This window comes from Mustela lutreola, chromosome 2 (assembly GCF_030435805.1).
Source record: "Mustela lutreola isolate mMusLut2 chromosome 2, mMusLut2.pri, whole genome shotgun sequence".
Classification (NCBI taxonomy): Eukaryota; Metazoa; Chordata; class Mammalia; order Carnivora; family Mustelidae; genus Mustela; species Mustela lutreola.
The window spans coordinates 66,177,563-66,204,229 of NC_081291.1; the positions used below are offsets into that span (position 1 = coordinate 66,177,563).

Genomic DNA, 26,667 nt, shown 5'->3' on the forward strand with positions numbered 1-26,667 from the left:
AATGCAGAATAAGAATTATAAAATAAATGGGCCAAATATGAATAATTGGCGAATCTCCATAAAGGACATGGAGGCATTGCTTGCAATTTGAAATGCACTAAAATTTACATAATTCGTGACAGTGGCCAACAGTTACATGCTACTTACCCTGTGCTGGGCTGTTTAAACGCTTTACCTGTCTTTTTTTTTTTTTTAATGATTTTATTTTTATTTATTTATTTGGCAGAGAAAGACACAGAGAGAGAGGGAACACAAGCAGGGGTAGTGAGAGAGGGAGAAGCAGGCTTCCCGCCAAGCAGGGAACCCAATGCGGGGCTCAATGTAGGGCTCGATCCCAAGACCCTGGGATCATGACCTGAGCAGAAGGCAGACGCTTAACTGGCTGAGCCACACAGGCACCCCATCTTCCCCATCCTAGAGCTCCAGGCCCTGAGTCTCCTCCCCCAGCCCCAATGCCCACAAATGCAAAAATTAGGGGTTTCTGGCCTCGGCCTTCTGGACCCTGGCTGGGGCCTTGGAGGAGAGAAGAAGGCGGGCCCAGCTGGAGCAGTAAACCCAAAGCCAAGGTTGAGGAAGACAGCCGAAAGCTGATGGCCATGGGGACTGGAGGAGACGGGATGAGAAGACAGAGAAGGACCAGCCCTGAGGGGCAGTCTGCGAGAAGCAGGGGGTTACCAGACCCCAGCCCCACAGTCACTGCTGGGCTGGGATTGGCTGGGGGTGGCCAGCCTTCTAGGCAGTTCTCCAGAAAGGACTGAGGGTGGCCTGTCCCCTACCACCCGAGGAGGCTGAGGCCTCACAGGCAAGGGCAGAGCTCCAGAGCCTGAGCCGGGCTGAGGGTCAGGAGGATGGCAGTCTGGCAGGGAAATGGGGGTGGGGGAGGAAGACACTGACGTCTGAACTCAGAAGTGGAGTGGACCCCCGCCATCCCCTCCCTGCTGAAGGGCCTGTCACAAGGCGGCCGTGGCTCACACCTGCTTATCAGGGCTGGGGTGTGGAGAGGGTGTCGGGGACGGGAGATAGGGCTGGGACAGGGCTGTCCACACCGGCCTGCTCTGCCTCCCTCATTCACACCTCCTCAGAGGCCCCTCACCCCACTTACCCGCTGTAGCCTCCAGCCTTCCTCAGCTTGCCTCAGGCAGGCAGCCCCTGTAGGCGAGGACTCCACCCTAGACAGTGAAGAGACCCAAAACAGGGAGGGATCTGGCAGAGTCCCGCCCACCCCTCACTTGGCCGATAGGGAAACCAGGACTAAGGAGATGCCACTCACCTAAAATCAGATCGTGAAGTACACGCAGGAGCCAGAAGTAGGCCCTAGACCGGAGCACAGACGGGCCTGAGCCTTACCCTGGGGACCCACGAGGCAGGGCCCAGGGCCATAGTGAAGTGGGAGTGAGAGGGACATTCTTCCTGAGGAGTGCTGTGCTTCTCAAGCTTCAGCCTCATTTAGGGAGAGGGAGCGCACGTCATGCTGGCCATACTGGGCCTGGAAGCCCAGGCGCCAACACCTGTGCTGGACCGGCAGTGGATGGCAAGGGATGGCAAGGGATTCAAGGCTCCCTCAGAGTTGGTGGGCAGACGGGGGTGGAGAGAAGAGGAGGGAGGACCCGGAGCGCAAAAAGCAAGAGGCCAGCTTGGGAGGTGGTAGGAAAGGAAAACCTCTGTTCCCCTAGGTGGCCTGGAGCCCCAGCTGTGCTGAGGCCTCAGACGAGCTGGGGAAGCTCAGGGAAGCCAAGCCACAGCCTGCCACTATCCCCTCACTCGTAGCCTTAGAGATCATTTGGGTGGAAAGGCCCCTGGCATAACCAGAGGTGGGACAGTTCAACTCCTGCCTCAGGAGGAGCCGGAGCTAAGAGGGGAGGGGAGGATGGGAGGTAATTCCAAGATCCTGGTTCAAGGGAGAGGAAAGTGTGGGATTCCCCGCAGCTGGAAGACCTAATTTTAGCTCTGCTTCCCCAGGACCCAGCACATGAAACCCCCTTCTCCTATCTGACAGTCACCTCCTTGCTCCCATCTTCCCAGCAGGGCAAGCTGCTTCAGACCAGACACCGGGCCCCCGCAGAGCCTGAGTAAGGGTGCCGCTGGGGAAATGCCCTGGGAACCCCAGCCTACTGGAAGCAGTGCCCAGCACGCGGCTATTATGAGACACAGGCCCCTGCTCTGCTCTACTCACGCAGCCGGCTGGCCCCCAAGCACAGAACCTGGGCCTTGGTGGGAGACCAGTGCACCTGCCTTCCTGCCTCCTCTGAGACACCTTCCCCGCAGCTATCCTCACTGTCCTCATCTGGTCTCACGGGTCCCTGCTGGAGAACTGACTCACAGCCATACCCTAGTGTCCAAGTTTCCCAGGCCTCTCACCAAGACAGTGCATACACTGGGACTTGAGCAGATTTGTTGGTAACTCCAAAACATTTTTTTAAAGCTTTATTTATTTGAGAGAGAGAGAGAGAGAGAAAACACAAGTAGGGGGAGGGGCAGAGGGAAAGGGAAAAGCAGACTCCCCTCTGAGCAGGGAGCCTGACAGTCGGGCTCAGTCCCAGGACCCCAAGATCATGACCTGAGCCAAAGGCAGACACTTAGCTAAGCCACCCAGGCGCCCCAAACTCCAAAACATTCTTGAGCATGAACTATTTCCAGACCCCTCTGGAGGCCCCAGAAAGGAGTCAACTCCATTATTTGTCTGCTTCTAGGAAGTTAGCGGGACCGACAGGGCCAAGATGAGCATGAATGACTGGATTACAAAGCAAATTAAAATAACTCCAACAGCTTTGTGGGGGGGAGGGCAAATGTTAGAGCGAGAGCCCGAAAACCGTCCTAAGTTACGCATTCCTGGAGCTTGTTTCCTCATGTGTGAAATGGTGGGCTGAATAAGCTCTGATATGAAAGCACTTTGCAAACTGCAGAGCAGTGAGAGTTGAAAGTTTGGTAGCAGCATATCTAATGGTCTCAGGACTGGGGAGACGCGATTGCTTCCACCTGGCCCAGAGCCCAACACCATATTAAGATCAGGCTCTGTCCTTCACCTCCTCAGGACATGATGACCTTCATCTGTCATTGTCTTGGTCAGTTCAGGCTGTTATAACAAAATACCACAGACTGGGTGACTTATAAACAAAAGAAATTTATTTCTCACAGTTCTGGAGGCTGGGGAGTCCAAGATCAAGGTGCCAGCAGGTTCAGTGTCTGATGAGAGCCCATCTTCTGGTTGGGCCAATCATTGTGCAGTATCCTCAAATGACAGAGGGGCAAAGGAGTCTGGGGTCTCTGAGATCTTTTATAAGGGCACTAATCTAATTCATGAGGGTGGAGCTATTCCCCTGCCAAAGGCTCTACTTCCTCATACCTTTAGGAGGGGGTTAGATTTCAAGGTATGAGTTTTGGGGCCATACATTGTCTCTGGTAGTCACTGGTAACAGGCTACACTTATCGAGGACTTAGCTTATTCAATTCTCAAACGATCCTGCCAGGCATCTTCAACCTGTTCCCATATGAGGAACCTGATTCAGGACAAGTGAGGTCCGTTGCAGGAGGCTGCGGTAGGTGGGAAGCTGGGATGGGGATCCAAGTGCACCTCTGTACATAGGGAGGTATCCAAAGTGCTGGTCCAGCCATGCTGTGCACACCCAGAGATACAGTAAGCACTCTTACTGTCCTGGGGTGACTCACAAGCAAATTGTGACAGAGACTTATTTTTGCACTGTGCAATCAATTCAGTGTTTCCCTTTTTAAAAAGAACTAGAAAAGAATTGAACTTAGAAAATATCAGAGCACATTATTGTCACATGAATCTTGTTGGGTGAGTGTGTGAAGCAGGTTGCCATATAAAATGAATTTTTTTACCAATGGGATCTTCCGTGGCTCTGTCTCATTCAATGTTTTTAACAGACACGTTGAAGGCTTGTTTATCTGATCTGCAATCTCAAAGCTGGGAGGCAGAGCTAATATGTCAGATGGCCAAATCAGGATCATCAAGAATGCAAACTCACATAAGATGGGGAGAAATTATAATGAAATGAAATCTTAACAGTAGGGCATACACATAACCCCATATTTGTGTTCCAAATATTGACTGTGTGAGTGCATGATGGGGAAGTGACTTAACAACAGACCATGGGAAAATGACCTGGAGCTGTCAGCTAGACCAAGTTCCACATGGACCAACAGGACTGTGAGAATAGTGGAGCGTCCCTACTAAGGGAGCACTCAATTCAGCACTGCCATCACTGTGTCTGATGCTTCTCCCAGATGTGGCTGCCACACCATAAAGGCCACATAACACCGTGATGGTGGCAGGTCAGAAATCCACGAATGCCCCGGGCATTAAGCATGATGCCCAGATGTCTTTATGAGGTTCCTATCTCTAAAGGACTATCAGGTGAAAGCAGATGCCAGCCACCTCTGTGTACCTGGGATGGCCATTTAGGGCCTGTCACTGATGAGTAAGTTGCAGGGAAAGTTTCAGCTTAATGTTATGAAGCTCAATAATAAAGGAAAGTGGGTACCTGGGCACCCAAAGCAATGGAAGAAAGTTCTCCTTTGATAGTCAGGAGCTCAAAGCCCACCTTCTGAGAGGAATCCTGTCTAGGGAATGTGTGTGTCGGTGGAGTGGCAGCAAACTGGGGCTTGGTCCAGTTCCAAACCCTGGAGAGTCATCAGAATCAGCAGTGTGGCTTGTGTTAAAAAATACAGGTTTCAGGGGCACCTAGGTGGCTCAGTGGGTTAAAGCCTCTGCCTTCAGCTCAGGTCATGTTCCCAGGGTCCTGGGATCAAGCCCCGCATCGGGCTCTCTGCTCAGTGGGGAGCCTGCTTCCTCCTCTCTGCCTGCCTCTCTGCCTACTTGTGATCTCTGTCTGTCAAATAAATTTAAAAAAAAAAAATAAATACAGGTTTCAGCTTCACTTCTGACCTACTGAGTCAAAATCTTCAAGGGTGGGGTTGAAGAATCTCTATATTTTTTAAGCTTACTAGGCAAACTGCTCTAGATTAGCAGAGACTAGACATGACGAGATACAAGACACAAACCATGGCTGAGGCCTGGATATTAAAAAAAAAAGTTTAAGATTTTGGGGGGAAATCTAGGCAAACTTGTAAGACTTTGTTCATTAAATGATACTGAATTCTTGACAAATTTCTTAGATAACAGTATTCTGACAATACAGGGGAATGTCTTTATTCTTAGATGATACAGATCAAAGTATTAAAGAATAAAGTGTGTCTACTACTTCTTTAAAAAAATCAATGAATTACTTTTAAATGGCTCAAGAACAGAAATGAAATGGGACAAAATATTGAGGGGAGAGGACATTCTTAACTCTACCTTCAACTTGCCTGGAAAGACATTTTTCAAAATAAAGTTGGGAAAAATTAAGCTAGCTAGGCCCCTCTGACGAGCCAAACATGAGGCTCACTGGACAACACAGCCTCTACTGTTCCAACTGGCCTGAGAGCCTGGAATCTGAGGTCCAAAACTGACTGCACCCTCTGTGGCTTACACAGCTAGAGGTTCTCTGTTGGACAGTGTCACAGCTGACTCTTGAGTCCTCCATGTGGCACTAGGCCACAGTGACCCCTAGAGGTACTCTGCACACAGGAGCACACCAGCCCCTAGGTTATAATGCCATGTCCAGGAACACTAAGAGAAGTCCATCCACACATCCCCACTGCACACCCCAGATTACACAGGGTCCACATTAAAGATCGGTTCATGCACCTGACCTGCACTAATGACCGACAAGTCAGTTCCTGGAGGAGAGGCTGGACTGGAAAAGGTAGCACCGGACCCCCTGACGGATAACCTCCGTGAATGACATCCAGGAAGGCAGGCGGGAATGAGGTGGGGAGCAGTGGCAGGAATGAGCAGGAGTGCCACAGCAGATGTGAGGCCCCCCTGACCAGTTCCAGCAGAATGAACGGAAAGACCAAGCAGGATGATGGAGTGTGCCCAGAAGACATAAGGGCACACAGGTGCAGCCATGAAGGACTGAGCAGGGATAGCTTCAGGGATGTGCTGCTGATGTGAGCGACAGCGACATGTTCACAGGAATGAGGCAGGGTCATTAAGAGAGTGGGGGCTGCTCTAGGCTGAGCCTAGCCCCGCAGGGGTGTTCCTTCAAGATCACACTATGCCTCCCCTCCGGGTGTTTCTAAGGCCTGACAGAGGGGCAGAGTTTTTCAGCTGTTTGTCAGTTGTTTGAAGGTCACAGTGCAAGATAGCAATGCTGGCCTGCAGTAACAGGCTGGGACACCTGTCCTACTTTAGCCGCATATGACACTGGTCAAATGTTCTCAATCCAGAGACCAAAGAGCCTGGAATCTCAAATAAAGATGTGACGGGGGGCAGGGAGATCGGGGAATAACCCTCACCTGCAGTTGGGCTTCTGGCAGCAGAGCCCATGAAGATGGCTGCAGCCTTCCCCTTGGCCAAGATACTCCCTGAGCAACACTGGACGGAAAACAGAATCCCAGGCTTTGTTTCTTCCCAAAGAGCTACGTACAGAGTGTTCAAGTCAGAGAACATTCAAGACATTTTGGCTCAATGGCAGACAAGAAACCAAACCCCTCTTAGCAAGTGGGCCCAAAATCACCAAACCCATGTGTATACATTTCTAAGTCAAAACCTCTGTGTCTGGATTACTTCAGTCTGTCATGCTGTCTTTCTTCTTGGCCCCACATGCCTACCTCTGTGGGTTACTTCTTTGGAAAGGTGAACCTTGGACAAAATACTTAAGCTTAATTTCCTTATGTGTAAAATGAGGACAGTGGTATTTACCTCAGAGAGTTGCTATAAGATAATCCATGTAAAGCACTGAGCTTAATATACAGAACACACTAGGTGAGCAGAAAATGTCACTGAGGGCTTCTACAGGGCAGAAATGGAGGACCAGCAGGTCTGTCAGACGAGCAAGAAATGAATACATAACACAGTAATACATGTGGATAGGACAGCCACAGAGGATATCTAAAAGCCATCTCCAAGACCAACTCAGGTCCTAGAGAAAGAAAACATATAACACTGGGCTCCAAGAAAGCTGAGGAGATACATCAAAGATAATGCATGATTCAGTGGCACGAAAACAAAATGCCTTCAGGTGCGAACATCCAAAGAGAGACAAAAACAGCATTGTCCTGTGGTCAGAGTCCTCTGTGAACCTGACACAAGATCGGCATCCAATCTGTAGATCTTACAGTTTCCTTAATAATTAGTTCCTGTGTTAAATAAAAAACTGACAGAATTTTTTAGATCTTTCATCTTTTGGGGAGAAATTTAGTCTGAAGTTTAGGATTTCATCATTTCTACAAAGTAAAGCCACTAAAACACATGAGCCTGAAGAGGACACATCTTCGGAGAAAAAGACTAAGATTGCTTTCCCTCCAGGATTCCTGACTGCTCCTTAGCTTTGAGTTCTTCTAGTTTCTTCTTATAGCAATTCATGAAGTAATCATCTGGTTCAATCCCTGCATTCTTCAAATTTTCCATGACCTTTTCCAGTCTGAAGACTGATCGGGCTCCCTCAACTTTTCTTGTGCTCAGGTACAGAGTGAACGCCTGGAAATCCAGGAGCTTACAGGTGTCCACAGAGCAGATATTCCTGATACCACTAGTTCTATCCAAACGAGGGAAAAACACCAGTCCTGATAACTTCTCCAGGTCCTGAAGACTCACTTGGAATTCACTTAACTGGGGTTGGAAGCCAATGGCTTCATTGGGAACCACGAAGGCCCCTAGTGCCAGCGGTTCAGTAGACATTGGGCTTCTGCGAGCCAGGATCACCTTATAAAGGTGCGAGGGAACAGCCACATTATCCTCACCAATCACCTAAAAACAAAGCAGCTGTGTTAGCAATGCTAACTGATGCTGGCACTTCCCAAATTTCTCCTAAAAAGATTTTCAACACATTTCTGTAAAGACCATTTGTAAATTACCCCACCAATGAATTTAAATTCAACTGTCAAAAGTAATAATAAACCAAAATACAGATTCACAGAGAAGATGAGAATCTAACAGGTAGATTCTGATTACAATCTTTAAAATAATGCCACCCCAGGGGCGCCTGGGTGCCTCAGTGGGTTAAAGCCTCTGCCTTTGGCTCAGGTCATGATCCCAGGGTCCTGGGATTGAGCCCCGCATCAGGCTCTCTGCTCAGCTGGGAGCCTGCTTCCTCCTCTCTCTGTTTCTGCCTGCCTCTCTGCCTACTTGTCTGTCAAATAAATAAATAAAATCTTCAAAATAATGCCACCCCAAAGAGTAGAGGTCACATCCTCTGCTCTGACTGTAAGACAAAGGGCAAAAGAATGCCCAAAAGAACAGGCAAGAAAAGCTGTTTCATCACATAATCAGAACTTCTGGTGATCTCAACATTCAAAGGTCAAAACTCCCAGCTTGAGATATAAAAATATGGCCTTAGTTTATCAAATTCACTAGGGAGCTAAACAAATAGCTCTCAGAAAAGCAGCCAGACACACTACATCGGTATCACTAGCTCCAGTTTCGCCTAGACTGGCTCATTTTAAATTAAATTAAGTAAATGTAAATGTTGCTTGCTCAAGAGTTTTGCACACTCTTGGGCCTATTATCAAAAATAGAACTTCTGAATGTGCCCTCAAACCAAACACTTTGGAAAGATATCCAGACAACAGAGAAGCCAGGGTCAGGCCTGCAAACAACTTGCTTGCCTATGTAGGTTGGCTCTAATGATGAAATAACATTATTATGGAACCTTTTCAAATTTCCTTCCAATTGGCTTAAAAGCCATATCTGTTTTCTGAAAAAAGAAAACTGAATATCCATTTCCTTAATGGTCTCCAATAAAATGATACAATCCAACTACAATAAGCATATGTACTACTACCCCTCCCAGGCCCTTCCTCGGTCTGCATGGGCATTCACTCCTGATCAAACCTGACTGCTGCCAGAGGCTGTGATGGGAGCCCAGATAAGGCAGAGGGATGAGAGCTACAAGGATTCTTTCCTGCTTTTTTCCAGCTTCTACCTACATGGCACACAGCCCAAGAATGCCATGGCTATCTGCTGTCTGGCACGCATGAAGGTTCCATTGCCAAGACCAACTGTGGGACTGCAGGGAAGCCCCATATACAGGACTGATTTCTCCAAATACTATCTCTCAAGTTAGTAGAAGCAGCTGGTCAGAGCTCATTTGAGAGTAAAGTTTATGAACATACACAATCTATAAGCATGAAACCCTACAGCCCTCCAACAAGTCATTTATGCAGCTAGGAGAATGAACATACTCTTCAAGAAAAAATACTGAAGGTGAATTCTATGGAGGTCCACAGTTAGGCCATAGGTCACCAACAGATGTTACTGCAACAATACAACTCAGAGGGGCTATGGCTGGCACTGCTGGAAACACAGAAAGGAGAAAGATTTACAGTGAATGCCCTAGTGTCTTAAGAAGTTTCCCATCTAGAGGAGTCAACCCCCACTGCTTTCACGGGAGGCAGAATGTGGTCAGATGGCAATACAGGGCACAAGACAGCACTAAAGGAAACAAGGGACCTGACATGAGGGCACAGCTACAGCTGAGCCATAGTTCACAGGGGGGAAGAAGTTTAGTTGGGCTTCCAGGGTTAGCTGGGGAGCCAACAGTTAAGCAAATCCTTGATGCCACCTGGTGGACATCCTTCATCACTGCATCACAGCCTCAGATTCCCAAGTATTAGGAGCCCTCCAAACCATTCACTTGATTGTTTTCTCTCCTCCTGGACTCTCTGCCTACAAATAAATTACATATTCAAGAATAATTAATGGTCACACCCATCGGCTGCCAACCAGGGCTTCTAATCAGAGTAATTAAACTCTAGCCAGAAGTATAGAAGTTTGACATTTTAGATTTATGAAAATAAATCATTTCTATGAGGTTTTCAAAAACCCACACAATAGCTAGAGGATGTCCAGTACTACTTTTAAGAATTCTCATGGGACACAAAAATTCCTACTAAGAACCAGAAGGCAGAATCATTTCACCTATGACCTTACAGTATTTCAACAAGGAGCTGTAAAATACTATCCCTAAAAATAAAGAGAAAAATGAAAACTTAGCCTCTATCTTCTCTGATTCAATCTGCTTTGTTCTTAGGAAGTAAGCATCTATAACCTGTTAAAATAGGAACTGGCAACATTTGGAAATTCAGAAAAGCCACTGTTTTTTCCTTGAATTTATGACTTAAACAAAATCCTAATTTTCAATCTATCTTCTTCGTAGACAACTCAACCTATGTAATAAAATTCTCCCAATTCTGGGAAAACTAGAAGTCTTTCATAAAATGTTTCTAGAAACTGCTAGGGACTGGAACCCCAGAGACCTGGTCAAGTCCTGGCTTTGCCACAAGGCTGCAAGTCATGTCCACTATCTTCCTTCTTCATTCATAAAATAGGTAATAACTACCTTCATGCACACAAACAAAACAGTTATGATGAAACAAAGACACTTTAGTTTCCAAAAGAAAAAAAAAAGGTTTTAAAATCCACAAGACCTATGAAAAAAGCAATTTTTGTAGTGGATGTCATTCAAAAGAAAAGATGTAATTGCATTCGGTACAACAGATGGTTCTGCTGAGGGACTCTGGGGAAACACAGCATCAAGCAAAATTAGACAAGTTAAAGGTGGACAACAGGTTTCAAGAGGAAGCAGGATGGACACAAATGACACCCTCAGCAAAGGACTTGGGGGATGAACACATACCAAGTCTTCAGTATCAGTAAATCAGCAACAATCTTTGTCATAGAAGATGTAGATATAAAAGTACTTTATAGAGGAAATCCTCACTGCTGTTAAAGTAGCAAAAAGTACAGAACTCTTGTCAGGATTGTAACAAAAAACTGGAAATCAACTGTGTGTAACTAGACAACACAATATACACAAGAGCCATAAAGGTGGCATGCACTCACCACCTACAGTTAGTTTGCATACGAGCTGGCCTGAGGTTTCTTTCTGTCCAAAAGACAGAAGCAACAATTTGCTCTCCCCCGCCCCAGCGCCACACACACAGGACTGGGCCTTCACACTGACTCAGTGCCAAAAGAGCCTGGCAACAAAGGACATTCAGGCTAGGTGTGCCGGTCATATACATAGAGCAACTGTTATGTAAATAAAATTAACCAGCAGCACAAGGAAAATACATGTACCTGCTACAATCAGATAGATATATTTGGTTACATTCCCCTGGTAGGACCAAAAAAGAAAATCCAAAAATAAAACTGTTGGACACATCAAGAGACCAAGCCCTTAAAAAGTCAAGCCAATCAAGTGAAAGAAATCATGACAGTGTGATAAACAGGGTCTCCACACCTGAGGGGACAGAGGAACAAGGGAAGAAGGGAGTCAGGACATGCGGGCAAGCTGGTAAGCAGGTGGTCAACCCTGTGTGGCACAAGCCTCTGGAGGAGCTTGTGCAGCAGTAGAGACCAAGGGAAACTGTGCTGCTCACAGGGGGTGTCCACGCCAGGAAAGGAGGCTGGAGACTGACTGCCTAGTCACAGGATAAGAAGCACCACCCTCTCAGACTGTCGATTCTACCTGGAGATGGAAGGTGGGAGTAAGGAGATACTTAGCCAGTAAAATCATTTATTTTTTTCAATAGAACAAACACAGAAATGAACAAAAGCTCTGCCTAAAGAGAAAACAGGAGATTTAAAAAAAAATTACTCCCGATCACTTCAGGTAATGCCTCATGATTCCTGGAGGCATGTTTTTAATTTCCTCCCCCTGTAGGAACAGTTTGGAATTAGTTTGGAGGGTATGCTGCGGAATGAAAACACAGACTGTTAAGCACTTCTAACATTACCACCACCGCCACCGAGTCGAAAAATTTAAAGCTCACTTTCTTGTCAGGTCAATTATAATGTTCAGGCCAGAATCTTCAGGTATGTTCACTTGTCTGGAATCAATCTCTTCTTGAAACAGGCCCATCAGGGAAAGCACATGGATGACCTCAGCTATAATAAAGGGGGTGATTCTGATTAGAGCTGTCAGAAGACTCACTTCTGATAAAATCACTGCTACTTATCTTCCCCTGGGCTCGCATTCACGCAAGTCCTATGAAGCTGGGATCCTTTCCTGCATATTCTAACAGACATTTCTGCCTGCCTATAAGGGATCCTCCTCTTGGCCCATTTTCCCTTCTTATTTTTGCATGCTAGCAGATATCACTTACAAAGGCTCTCCCTCTTCACCATCTTCTACCTCCTGGCCTTAAGCTGCTGTACGGGAAGAGCACAGAACCCCTCTCCTACAGACTTTCAAGAGCTTTGAAGAATAATGCTACAGAAGAATTGGTGGCTCTCATACAAATAGACAGACTCATGTCTGGATCTCCCCTTTGATAATGACCAGCTATGTGACTTCGCCTTGACCCTTAGAAACCTCAACTTTCTTACCTATAAAAGATAGCCACCACTTCCTTGTAAGAACTGCCTCTGAGGACTGAATGAGACAGCATGTCTAAAACTGCTTGTCTGTTGGATGGTAGATACAGCCCTCCATTAACACCAGTTCACTTGCTTCACCTTCTCCACAGTATACACATACATGTTTCATTGCCCAGAAAGAAAACTAAATAAACACCCTTGTTTTTATATTCTCCTGAAATCAGGTTCAGAATATAGTTGTAACAACAGAATATAGTTGTAAACAAGCAATAAATATTAAATGGCTGGATCTGATAAACAAAACACTTCCCCTGGCATTCTGAACTGCCATACATAATTGCAAGACATTCCCTTGAAAACAGGAATTCACAATTCAAATATTTATTCCTTGAGAGGAACAGAATGGTTTCTAGGGCTTGGCCATGCTGTGTCCCCTTTCTCAGCATCACTAAAGGACATGGTTTTATCCACAACTGTTTTATTATGAATAGCTAGAGAACAGCCTGAATGCTTTTGAGCTGGGCATTTAAGGTTTCACCCACCCAGCCCTAACCTTTCCTTTTATTTTTGTCTTCCTCCCTATATGAGGCTCTAAACCAGCTGTCTGAGGAACTTACTGTTGTTCATCACAAATCCTACATTTTCCTCTCTTGGTTTTGTCTCCCATGTCTCTTTTCCTTAACCAAATTTTCCCAAGTTTACGTGCATGTATGTGTGTAAACACATTATGTATAAAATGTTTGGCCCAACTAAATTCTTAATATGGCAGGCTGAAACCATTTTTCCAATTTAATTTACCAAAGGATATTTTGCTTTCATGCTAAAAGATACACTACAGATTTTTAACTTTAAAATTCCACCTGAAAGCATTTGATCTGAAAAAATAACATCACATCTAACAAAAGCTGCATTACTACAGAGAAGGTGTTCATGAAAAACATAAATATAAGAAAGTAAACCACTTTGATGCAATTCTAAAAAATAAGAATAAAACACAATATCTCTCTCCAGGAAGATACACTCCTATCAACATTCACCTTTGCACACACATACACATAACACACACTAACAGGTGTTTCCTTTATGACGAGAGTCTACCAATCTCAAAAAAACACAAAGGAACAATAAAGATGAAGAAAAAACGGTGAGCCACTAAAGGCAACAGAATTTGTATACTATGTTCTTTGGGGCTCTCTCCACCCACTATAAAAGGCTAAAAATAAATGTGGTGAACACACATGACACGCCAACAGCAGACCGAGCACTCAAGAATCAACCTGTCATCCAGATCCTGGTTTCTAAATACCAATTCCCATTAAAAGGAACCAGGGCTCCTTGGAGAGACGGCTGATCCCAGAGTCTGGCCAAGATGAGCCTGGAATATCACGTTATGCCAAAAAGAAGAAGTGCTAAGAATATGATGAGGATGTGTCAAAGCACATGGGAGATAGCCTTGAAAGGGCTCCCACTGGCCAAATTGAAGACAATTTGAGCATCAAAATGAATACACAGTAGATTGATTAAAAACTGAATTAAATAAGAATCCATCAGTTCATACTGATATAATAAGAAGGAAAAGCTCTTTCCAGGGCACCTGGGTGGCTCAGTCATTAAACATCTGCCTTTGGCTCAGGTCATGATCCCAGGGTCCTGGGATCGAGCCCCACATCGGGCTCCCTGCTCAGTGGTAAGATTGCTTCCCCCTCTCGCACTCCCCCTGCCTGTGTTCCTTTCTTGTTGTATCTCTCTCTGTCAAATAAATAAAATCTTAAAAAAAAAAAAAAATAGGAGAAGCTCTTTCTTACAGTAGAATGTCAATTACTAACAGCAGAAGACGTAAGAATTAGAAAATCATTACTGGGCAACAATTATAGTAATAACTGATTCAGGCCAGAATCTTCAGTGGCTGCTAAAACTCGCAAATGATAATTTGAAGAGATAAAGAATACTTACAGGGTCTCAAAGGGCGACCACAGATATCAGATTAATTTCAAAGGGGAAATGATAGCAGCAGTGAAGAAATCTAAAGGATACTACACCTTTATCAAGGAATCTAAGTTAGTATCGCCAGTAACAGGACAACCTGACAGTGTACGCAAGCCAATGCCAGTGTTCTGCCCGAAACATCACTGAATCTAATCAGAGGAACAAAAGACAAACCCAATTTGAAGAACATACTACAAAACAACTGGCCTATATTTGTCAACAATGTCAACATCATTAAAGACAAAAAGGCTGAGATTAAAGAAGACTAAGGAGACATGACAGTTAAATGCAATGTGTGGTCCTGGACTTCATTCCAAATCTGGGGGAAAAACTGCATGAAGAACATTACTGGAGCAACTGACAAAATGTGAATATGGACTGTACTACGGCTAATATTCTTATATGTTGAATTTCATGAACTTGACAACTATACAGTGGTTACATGAGAGAACGGAGCATCTAGGGGAAAAGAGACAAGGTATCTGCAACAAACACTTGAAATGCTGAGAAAGTACTGAGAACGAGGTGTGTACATAGAGCAGAAGGAACAAGACCTGTAGAATGCTAAGAACTTGTAAGTCTAGGCAAAACACATTAGGGGGTTCTCCACTCTGACAACCTTTCTACAAATTTGAAATTATTTCAATGTGAAATGTTAAAAAGTATCAATTTGCTTTGCCAAGGATGTGCAAAAACTCATGAATAAAGGTTTCCAGTTCAAGATGGCAACCTGGACCCAGGCTTCTGCTTCTCTCTCCCCTAACCCCCATTTAGAAAATACACACATACACACACAATGGCAGCAAAAAGGTCTGACACAGAACCAACTCATGCAAGTGCAGAGAACTGCAGAGTCATGCATTAGTGGACTAAGAAGTGTCATTAATTTCTGGAAGATGGAGGAGCTGACAAATTAGATAAAACTTGAGAAGAGAAGTCAAAGTTTGGATTTTCACAGCCCCTTACACTGTGCTCCATCCAGTAAGTAAAGGGTGTCAAATCAAGGTGTGTGACTGAAGAATCCATCTCCAGAATTATTGTGCAACCAACAAAAAGCAGCACGCCTTTGTCTTGCCTCCAGGATGAAGCTAGAAAAATATTCTCTAAAGGGATGCTTCTCAAACCTTACAGTGTATGTAAAACTGCCCAGGATAGCCAGTCACACCTGCAGATTCCTGAGTCCCACGGCCAGGATTTTAGGACATTTTCAGACGAGAAAGTTTACCATCCAATGACTCTTCCAGAATCTGAGGATGTACTCCAACAAAACAAAACAAAAAAGGAATCCAAGAAGGGGTAAGAGGGAGCCCAAGATAAAAGGGACCTAAGCCAGGAGGGTACTGTTAAGGAAAGACAGATGTGTAGCTGACTGAAAACTACAACAGCTTACAGAGGTTGCCAACGGTCAGTTCATTATTCCCTCAACATTCCACTCATCGTTCCCTTCTTGAAATGCTTTCTTCACTTACCTTCTGGGACACCACTTACCCTGGATTTTTCTCCTGCCTCAAAAATTGTCCCTTTTGTCTCCTTTGCTGGACCCTCCTCTTCTTGACTTCCAAAATGTCTGAAACCCCCCAAGGTTCAGACCACAGATCTGTTCTCTCCTGCCTGTGCTTACTTACATGATCTCATCCTAGTGTTAAATACCACCTCTAGGGCTGACCACTCCCATGCAGATCGCCACTTCAACCTCTCCTCTCTGACAACCAAACTCACAAACTGCCCTGGACATCAAATTATCTCCCACTCCCATAGCCAAAACCACCCAACTTGCAGCTTCCACACCTGCTTCTCTCTGGTCTTCATAACTTCAGACTGAAAGCCTAAGTGTTATCCTGACACTTTCCCTCTTAGTCTACAACTTACCCATTAGAAAGTACCATCCGTTCTACTGCAAGGCACATCCTAAATCAGAGCATTTCTCCCCATTTCTACTACCACCCCCTAGTCAGGCCATTGTTACTTCTCATTTAGACTACTCCGTCAGCCTCTTAAGTGGACTGGCTACCAGAGCAGCCAGACTGGGCTTTGCAGATCTAAATCATATTGTGCCACTCTCCTGATCAGCGTCACAGCTCCTGAACACAATCTGCAATCTGGACTTCTCTCCATTGCCTCCCCCTAACTGCCCTCCTTCAGTGCTCTCTCTGCCCTTGTTACACTGGCTTTCTTGCAACTCCCTGAATACACCAAGCTAATCTCACTCACTCCCGTGAGTTCTCCAGCACTTGCTGGAGAACTCCTCATAGAGGTTACTCTCTCACTTTACTCAGGTGTCTGTTTAGTCTCACTACCCCTTAGCAGCCTATCCTGTCTTTCTTTCCCACCCCGTGTTCTCTTCTTCTAATTATGGCATTTTGTTTATTATGCATCTCCTCCACTATAACCTGAGCTCCCTAAAACATACAGCCTTGTTTACTGCTGTTATCAGAGATGCCTAGAACAGGGCCAGGTATAAAGGAGGAGCTTAATAAATATTTGCTGAATAAAAGGAAGGAGAGAAGGGAGGGTGGGAGAGAAGAAGGGATGGCAGGGAGGAAAACAAAAGGTTCATATTAGAACAGAAGTCAGAGGGCTCCAAGAATGATGTCTTCAAGAAGAAACTGATTTCTCTTTTTAAAAAATAGTATGATAGTAAGGTTAAATGGTCCGAAATAGAAAGTGAAAGCAATTACTACATTTTAAAGTAGCAATTATAGGGGCGCCTGGGTGGCTCAGTGGGTTAGGCCGCTGCCTTCGGCTCAGGTCATGATCTCAGGGTCCTGGGATCGAGTCCCGCATCGGGCTCTCTGCTCAGCGGGGAGCCTGCTTCCTCCTCTCTCTCTCTCTCTGCCTGCCTCTCTGCCTACTTGTGATCTCTCTGTCAAATAAATAAATAAAATTTTTAAAAAAATAAAAAAATAAAAAAAATAAAGTAGCAATTATAATACCATGCCACCTTTACTTTCCTCCCCTTCTCAGACTTTTGTTGTTTGTGGTAACATTTATTTCTCCAATGGCACAGACTTAATATGGATTATACCTACTGCTTTACAGATCCAAATGTTCTACTTAAACATTAATGGTACTATACATACTGCTTTTGTATTTTCAACAGAGCCAGGATTATAAAACTCAAAGACCAATAAGAGCTAAACAGGAAATGTGAATGGATGGACTGGGCCAGGAGAAGACATGACGAATAGAAGAACATGTGCTCCACTGAAGGGGAAAGCTGCTACTGTAGCTAGTGAATACACCTACGGGAATCTGTGCCAAGTGTTTTGAGTCCTCTGTTTTTAAGAGAAGCTAATATCTAGACTTTTATGTGAAGCCTCCCAAGTATGAAAAAATTACCAACATACTCATACTCAACATATATAATTCAAAAACAACATACTATGGGAAGCAAGTCAAAGCATCTATGGGGGCTGGATGTGCCACAGGAGGCCTCTGCCTTAGATGTCAGCTACAGGTGAAACTCAGACCAAATTATAGCTAGCAAACAAATAAATGCTATGAACCTCAATAATACATAAGTGACAGATCAACAAGTAAAAGTTTAAGTATATTATATAAAATTTATGATGTAAAGTTTACCAATAGAAGAACTAAAACTAACATGAATGACAGATAATGGAACAATGTGTGAACTGAAGAAATTTCATTATTTTGTGTGATAGTATCAACAGAGCCTATTTAAAATGGGCAAAATCAAAATTAAGAAATACAGTTTAGCACCCATTATTCCCAGATAGAGATAATCAGCATAACTAGGAAACTACACAGTGGGACTAGGACCAGGAGCTAACTATCCCTCTCATACCTTACACTATTTGAATTTCATTATGATGTCATATACTTTAGGGTTTAAGGTTTAACATTTTCATTACTATGTACATAGAGTTCCATAACATATTTTTAAAGTTTAAATACAAGGCTCATTAAAAGACCAGCAATTACGGCACCAGGGTAGCTCCATCAGCTAAATGTCTGCCTTCGGCCTAGGTCATGATCCCAGGGCTCTAGTATCAAGTCCCAGATCAGGCTCTCAGGTCAGCAGGGAGTCTGTTTCTCCCTCTCCCTTTGCCCCTGCCCCCTGCTCATGTTCTCTCTCTCTCATGCTCTCTCAAATAAAATCTTAAAAACAAAACAAAACAAAACAAAAACTGGCAACTAAAGTGGTGCCTGGGTAGCTCAGTCAGTTAAGCATCCAACCCCTGATTTCAGCTGAGGTCATGATCTTGAGGTCCTGAGATCGAGCCCCGCATGGGGCTCCGTGCTCAGCATGGAGTCTGCTTATCCTTTTACCTCTGCTCCTCCCCTGCTCACATGCTCTCACTCTCTCTCTCTCTCTTTCTCAAATGAAAAAAGTCTTTAAAAAACAAATAAAAAGACTGGCAATCATGGCTTCAATGCCATGGAGGGAAGGCATGGACAAAAGCATCAAAATTAAACTATGTTTAATATAAGTATTTAATATCATAACTTCTAACTTCTAATACATAATTAATGAAGAATAGATTCAACGGTTTTCAAACTAACAGAAAGGCATCTGCTCTCTAAAGTTCTGTGTAAGAGAAAGGAAAAAAAATAAAAGAAAGAAACTAAGAAATTCTTCCTTACCAGAATCTTTCTAATTCCAGTACCCTGCCCCATGCTTTGATAGAAGAACACATGTTAAATTAATAACCTGGGGAGCCTGGGTGGCTCAGTCGCTTAAGTGTCTGCCTTCAGCCCAGTTCATAATCTCCAGGTCCTGGGGTCAAGTACCATGTCAGGATCCCTGCTCAGCAGGGAGTCTGCTTCTCTTTCTCCCTCTGCCCCCCTCCCTGCTCATTCTTGTTCTAATAAATAAACTCTCAAAAAAATAACCTTATATAATTTATAGTCTAAATATACTGTATCTTTCAGATACTGAAATTTGAAATTCTTGATATGACTATGAACATTTCCTGATTTCATTTCTGATGCTTCTAAGGATGAGAAAAGCAAAAATGTACACTTTCTCTGTCATGACTTCTGGACTCCAGGCAGATTGACACCAACAGAAGTGGAAGCAGAGAAAATCACTGGAGGCCTCTACTATACTGCAGTGTTCAGCAGCAAAATCTGAGTAAAAGTTATGAAGAAAGAGATCTGATAACAGTCAACAGTTGTTGACTCAAAGAAATTAGGAGAGATGACTTGTGGATATGAATTCCAGGAAGAAAGGGAGAAAGTAATCAAGAGTATAGTTTAAGGCATGTCATCTACAATTCTGTATACATTCCTCCTCCCACATGACAGGCACTGGAAGATTTGCTGGATTCAAGAGTGGCCAGTAAGCATGCACCCTTCCTATAAATTACTATAGACATGGGAAACTAACACTACAGGTTCAGAGTCCCAGAACTTGAAAATAAAGACCTAAGACCAATGCGGTTTTCACAGAAAAAACAGAAAACAAGACTATTATTCAGAGTCTACTCTTCAGGAAGCTGATCTTGACTGCTCTCCCACATTTCATCACCCTGACACTAATTCGGGTAAGGAAAGCTGACAGGTCTCTTTTGAAACTCTTTAAGCCTTGAATAGCAGTCACTGATAAGCTATTTAGGAGAAGCAAGGTAAGTCTTTTTATTGGTTATTTTTATATATTCCAGTGTAATGAAGAATTCCGGTATAGAAAAGATATATTAAAATATATGTACATTATGTAAGTTTCATTCTCAATTAATTTCAAATACAGAGCTTACAAGATGAGCACAAAGATCACCTGTGTGCCCTTCACAGATTCATCAAATGTTAATATTTTGCCCAATTTCCTTGATGATTCTTTCTTCCTCTGTATTTTTCTTTTCCCTAAATCCTTTGTGTTTTCATTTGTTGCTTCATTGTTTTTGCAACTAAAGTGATAGAGGGTTTTTTTGTTTTTGTTTTTTTGTTTTTTACAATTTCATTTCTTTATTTGAGAGAGAGAATGAAAGAGAGCAAGCATGGGACTGGTCAAGATCAGAGGGAAAAGCAGACTCCCTGCTGAGCAGGGAGCCCAATGCAAGGCTCAATCCTGGGGCTCCAGGATCATGACCTGAGCCGAAGGCAGTCGCTTAACCAACTGAGCCATCCAGGCACCCCAAAATGATAAGAGTTTTAAGTGAAGAAACAGAAAAAGAGTGCGAGGGGTCCCAACAGGACAGGACTCCTTCTCTAAACCCTATGAAAATAAGTCACAGCACATCCTTCAGGATGTATTTCCTAAGAGCAAAGACATCTGTTTATATAATTGTAGTATGATTATCAAAATCAGGAAATTTAACATTGATATCATATGATGATCTAACCTACAGACCTCAAATGTTGCCAACTGTCCCAATAACGTCCTTTTTAGTAAGATTTCTATGCTGACTTGAGATCTGACCTGAGATCAGATCTTGTTTTCAGGACTCTTTAGACTATATTAATCTGGAATAGTTTCTCACCCTTTGTCTTTTATGATCCTAACATGTTTGAAGAGTACAAGGCAGCTGTTTCATAGAATGGCCCCCCCGTGGGGTTTGCCTATTTCCGCATGGTGAGAATCACTGCTATGCTTTTTGGCAAAAATACCAGAGAAATGATCCTGTATTCTTCTCAATGCATCACACCATGAAGCACAGCTTATCAGTAATCCTGTTACTGACAATATTAACCTTGATCACTTGATTAAGGGGAAGTTTCTCCACTGTACAGTTATCATTTCTTGCTTTGTTATTAATAATTTGTGAGAGACTCTTTTAACTATATAAACTTCCTCTTTCTCACAAAACTTTCACTCACTAGTTTTAGCATCCACTGATGATTCCTGTCTGAATCACTTATTACCATGATGGCTACAAAATGATTTTTCTCTTTGATTCTTATAAATTTGTTAGTTGACATTCTATAGTAAGCAGAATTTTTTCCCTACATTCATGTATTTACTTATGTGTTAGAAGTAAGGATTCTTATCCAACTCAGTAGGTCTATAGCCCATTATATATATATATATATATATATATATATATATTTTTTTTTTTTTTAAAGATTCCACTTATTTATTTGACAGAGAGAGATCACAAGCAGGCAGAGAGGCAGGCAGAGAGAGAGGAGGAAGCAGGCTCCCCGCTGAGCAGAGAGCCCGATGCGGAGCTCGATCCCAGGTCCCTGAGATCATGACCTGAGCCGAAGGCAGCGGCCCAACCACTGAGCCACCCAGGCGCCCCATATAGCCCATTATATTTTGATATCAAATAGCCCCAGACATGGTAAGGTGGAACTCCTGCAAGCTGATGTCTTTGTCTTTTTGACACATTCCCTCTATTCTGTACTTTCCCTGAACCAGCCCTGGAATCAGCTACTTCCCCATGTGCCAAGTTCTTCCAGTAGGAGATGGTATTTTAGAGATAAGATCTGGTGTCAAGGTATGTTCACTGCTAACTGCATATCACTGCTTCTAGGCCCATTTAGCAGAAAGACCTGCCAAATACATAACATTTTGTGTACATTATATTTTTTAAAATTATATCCAACTGAAGAAAAGCAGCATATTTTCCACTACAGCATTTGGCGAACACATACCTAACAAAAATATCCACCCAAAAAAAACTGTTAGTGAAATGCTCTTTCTTATTTACTGGTTAATCTTTCCTTTTAAACTTTGGATGAATTTTCTGTCCACTACACAGTAAGCTAGCATATAAGTTTTGAATTTTATGAAAACAAAGCACACATAAAACTAACTTGATCACTTAAGGTTTAAAAGTCAGGAGAACCTCTTTTCTAGTGGGAAAAGTAAAGAGGATTTACAAAGCTAAAGAATAATTAATACTTAGGGGCACCTAAGTGGCTTAGTTGTTAGGTATCTAACCTTCAGCTCAGGTCATGATCCCAGGGTCCTGGGATCAAACCCCAGATCAGGCTCCCTGCTCCACAGGAAGCCTGTTCTCCCTCTCCCATGCGCCCTGCTTATGTTCCCTCACTCACTGCGTCTCTGTCAAAAAATAAAAAAAAACTTAATAATAATAATTAATATTTTAAAAATAAGAGAATATAAGTAGCTTTAAGCCATTTTTTCTTTCTAATGTGACAAAAAAAATACTAGAATTAAATTAGCAAATTGATCAGAGGAGAGAAATTAATCTGCTTAAAATACTAACTCCTTTGCCACTTCTTGCCTCCCATCAGAACTCCTGGAATACTCTGAGGGTGAAAACGCCTGTGTGAACACCCTGGCTACTTACACATCACTGTGCATCTGATTCAGACAGGCTGATAAAATATAAGTGAAGAGGGACAGAACATACCCTACAGTTTTGTGAGAGTTTTTTTTCCCCTAAATCTGTTTCTCAGGTCATTTAATTATATCACAGACTCTCTGAAGTAATCATATAACCTAACCACTATTTATTAAGTATCTGCTTTATTCCTAGAGCTGAACTAGGTGTTCCTTCCAGGTGTTCCTGGAGGGAAGTCCTTCAATCCCTCTGAACTTACTCCATCACGTGTCCGCACTCCACCCAGTCCCCCACCCTGTACAGATCTCACAATATCACTGTATCAATTCAGCTACCCTTCAGGCGCAAACCTCAGTCTTCCACATCAACACCAGATGCATAAGCCCTCATGCCACTCATTATACTCTTCTAGTTTAACCTCCTTCCTTCAGTCTATAAATTTCTTAAATATCTTGCATGAAAAACACATTCACCTTTTTAAAAAACTCAAGCATCTAACAGAAAAGCTGGTCCTCCCACTTTTCCACTCACTGCCATCTAAATGTGATCCTGAAATTTTCCTTTTTCCTCAGCCAAAAAGTGAATTCATTATTATACTTTCCTCTATTCCTCTATCATCCTCACTCAGCTGCTTGAGTTGGGTCCTGTGTCTGTTCTCATATGAACCACGGAAGCAATGTCCCATTCACCTCATCTCTGACTTCTCTTTCAAACACCCCTTTCTCACCCACCTCTCTGCAGAGTGCTGTCAGAATAGTCTTCATAAAACCCCAAACAAATCACATCTCCCATGCTTAAATCTATGACTTCTCACTGTCTAAAAAGTAAAATCCAAGCCTTCATGGAGTACAAAGCCCTCTACTTCTACTATCTGGCCCCTGTCCTGTTGTTGTAGAAATCCTCATCCCCTGTGGGCCACCCATACTCTTTTGTACCCAATCTAAGCTCCAATCTTTATCAATGATACCTGTATTCCAGAACTATGCCGTCAAATCACAAATGTCCTCTGCTGACACTGTTCCAGCTTTTGAAATTCCCATGCTCCCCTCCTGACTCAGTTCACTCTTTTTTCCCGTTTTTAAAAATTTTAAGTCCAGTATAGTTAACATGTAGTGTTACATTAATTTCAGGTATACAACACAGTGACTCACCAACTGTCTACTCTTACTCATCTGTCAAGATCTAGCTCAAAAATCACTTCCTCTGTTAAGTCTTCCAAAACCACACCAACAGAGTTGGTCAGTGCTCTAGTGAAAGCCCTGATCTGTGAATTTATCTCTAGTGCAGCACATCAGACTTTAATATTAGTGATTAACTAGTAACACTTCTGTCTCCCTTCTTTTTCTCCCTTTCTAAACTGTGAGCTCCCTAGAGTCAGTAACTACTTTTTAATCCATCATTAATTATAATCCCTGTGCCTATCATTCCAACAGGTGTTTAATAAATAAATAAAAAGAAAAATACACAACGAAATTATAATCTCATACAAATAACATAAGCCTGAATGTTAAAACATGTCCCTACCTGGTAACTAACTGTTTTCTTTCCATCACTTCCAGTCTGAGGTAAGGTCAACGGTCCAGATACTATCCAAACATCTTCAAACCTTTCTGTCAGTTCTCGACAGTACATTTCCATTCTGAAAAGCAAAGCACAAGAGGTGTGATATTCACACAGACATAAATATAAAAAAGAAGCAAACCATATCAAATCCCTAGGAAAGATACATAGGAATGCTGAATTTGACAAATGAATGTGAACAAGTGAATATTACACAAAACACTAGTAGCATATAAGCAATTATCTCCCAAATTCTTCGCTGTACAAGAATACTTAAAAATTACAGGCACTCACACAACTACCTACATTTTCCTGTGTGTGCATTCAGTGCACATTTTAGAACTCAAATTTTGTTTTGTCTTCTCCCTTCTCTTTCTATGTTGTAGTTCTCAATCTTTTCTGAAGTGTTAGATACCATTTCAACAAGTTGAAACATGGTTATTTATTTAACCATTCCTATTGTGGGGTAATTGGGTTTATCCTAACAATTGTTATATAATGCAACATTCCTTAGGATAAATTTCAAGGGCCAGAATTGCTTTATAAACATATTTCAGTAACACTTGGTTATATGTAAAAGTAATATTTTAATGGTATTTTACCAATTTACATATAAGCTACAAAATATGACACCACAGTTTCATGGCAATCTTTACAACACTGGGATTTATCAATTAAAAATGGTTTTGCTAATTTACTAGCTAAAAATGGAAAGTAGGTTTAATATGCACTTATACTGCAGTTGGGAAAGATTTATGAGCGATAACAATCCAAGTCATCATCGCTCAGCTTCCTTAACTAAAAAGTAAAATCAGCAGTATTACACCTCACAGCATATATGCCTAACTATCAGGTAAATTATTCTCCCAAAGATATATCCCTTGGGAAAGGAAAATGTTAAATGCTTCCACAAGAATGCTACCAGTCAAAATAAAAAGGAAACTCCATAAGACAAATATCCCAGATCTTCCATACATAATCTGCAAGGCTTAAAAAAAAAAAAAAAAAAAAAAGGAAACCTATAGATTAGTAAGAGTATTAAAAGAACATATCTATATGTGGACCTTGTTCAAATTCTGATTCAAACTAATCAACCAGAAATAAAAAATTAAGGGCAATAACAGAAATCTGAACATTAATCGTTAAAATTGACAATAAGGAATTACTGTTTAATTTTGGGGGTGCACTAATCATGCTCTCTTTTTAAAAATCCTTATCTTCTAAATATATATATTGAAGCATTTATAGATAGAACAATACAGCTGTCCCCTGCTTAATGAGTGGAGTAAGGGAGGGTATGCAGACAGAACAAATATGGAGCCATGACTGCTCAAGTCTTCAATGTGGGGTACTCTCTTAATTATTTTAAACCATAAAGTACTGTTTAAGGAAAATGCAAGGGCCTGAAACACCCTCAATCAGTGCTAGCTTTAGATGCTTAAAGAGATCCCCCAACAGAACTCCTCAGAAGTATCAAAAACCCGCAAAAAGCCCATGATTTTATTGTTAGGTTCTATGAAAAACTGGTCAAGTTTAATTGTACCAAAACTTTTTTAAAAAGCTCAGCAACTCTTGAAATACAAGTAGAAAAAAATACAGTGTCCTCTGGACATACTCAAAAATCTCTTACTAAGGGATTCACAATATAAAATGGAAAAAAAAAATCTCTTACTGCTTCAGTAATAATATTTTGAATAGTTTCTTCCAAAACTTGACTTCTGACCAGTGGCAAATATGATCAAAATGGCTGGCGGTTTTGAAGTCAGTACTGCCACAGACAACCGTACTCCTGGCATACAGCAAAGACAACTAGTCCAAAGTACTTAACTTCAGTAGTGCTAGCTTTTGCTAAACAGAGAAACAATTGATGGGTGCACTAGTACATTCTCCTGGTACATCATTCCTCTCCCATAGAATCGTATTTTAAAACTCTCACCCCTCACCTGTTCCAATATCCAGCATTATTATCAAAATTCTGAGGCACAATATTAGAAAGGTAAAAGGTTTCAGCCATGGCTTTCTGTGAAAAGAAATAAAAATAGTAACTTGCAATGAAATGCCTCCTTTGAGATTTTACAAAGAAACTCTGAAAGCCAGTTCCTTTCATGTTAGCTTAAGGCAATTACAGTGACTACTTGCTCAAATAGCCATAGCTATTCCAGGTCAGAAAGCTCAATAATGATTATTCATAACAGGGGTATAACAAAATAAGTAGTCTGGTGTGCTAGCTTTTTTTGTACTTCCTAAAATTCAAACCAGTGATGCAGACTCTAAGAGCAAAGTTTCCAATATAAAGCTAAAGGATAAATTCTGGTGTTTAGCCTCTGGCAAAGAGTTTCTCCATAAAGGTCAACTTTCAGAAATTTTATGTAAGGAATACAGTACAAACATATTGGTTCAAAGTGGTAGAGAAGATGAGTGCCTGGGTGGCTCAGTGGGTTAAGCCTCTGCCTTCAGCTCAGGTCATGATCTCAGGGTCCTGGGATTGAGCCCTGCATCAGGCTGTCTGCTCAGTGG

At 42.6% G+C, this 26,667-nt stretch overlaps 1 protein-coding gene across 2 annotated transcripts in view; it reads right to left on the bottom strand.

Moving 5' to 3' along the window:
- Positions 1 to 3,101: 3,101 nt before the first annotated feature.
- The window catches only part of EXOG (exo/endonuclease G), a 30,736-nt gene continuing 7,170 nt past the window's right edge, over positions 3,102 to 26,667 (bottom strand). For both annotated transcript variants that reach the window (XM_059162060.1, XM_059162059.1), the window contains exons 4-6: positions 26,094 to 26,170; positions 24,115 to 24,229; positions 3,102 to 7,816 (exon numbers count right to left, since the gene is read on the bottom strand). In XM_059162060.1, coding sequence (XP_059018043.1) covers positions 7,355 to 7,816; positions 24,115 to 24,229; positions 26,094 to 26,170 — 654 coding nt within the window. In that variant the 3' untranslated portion in view covers positions 3,102 to 7,354. The remainder of the gene's footprint in view (positions 7,817 to 24,114; positions 24,230 to 26,093; positions 26,171 to 26,667) is intronic.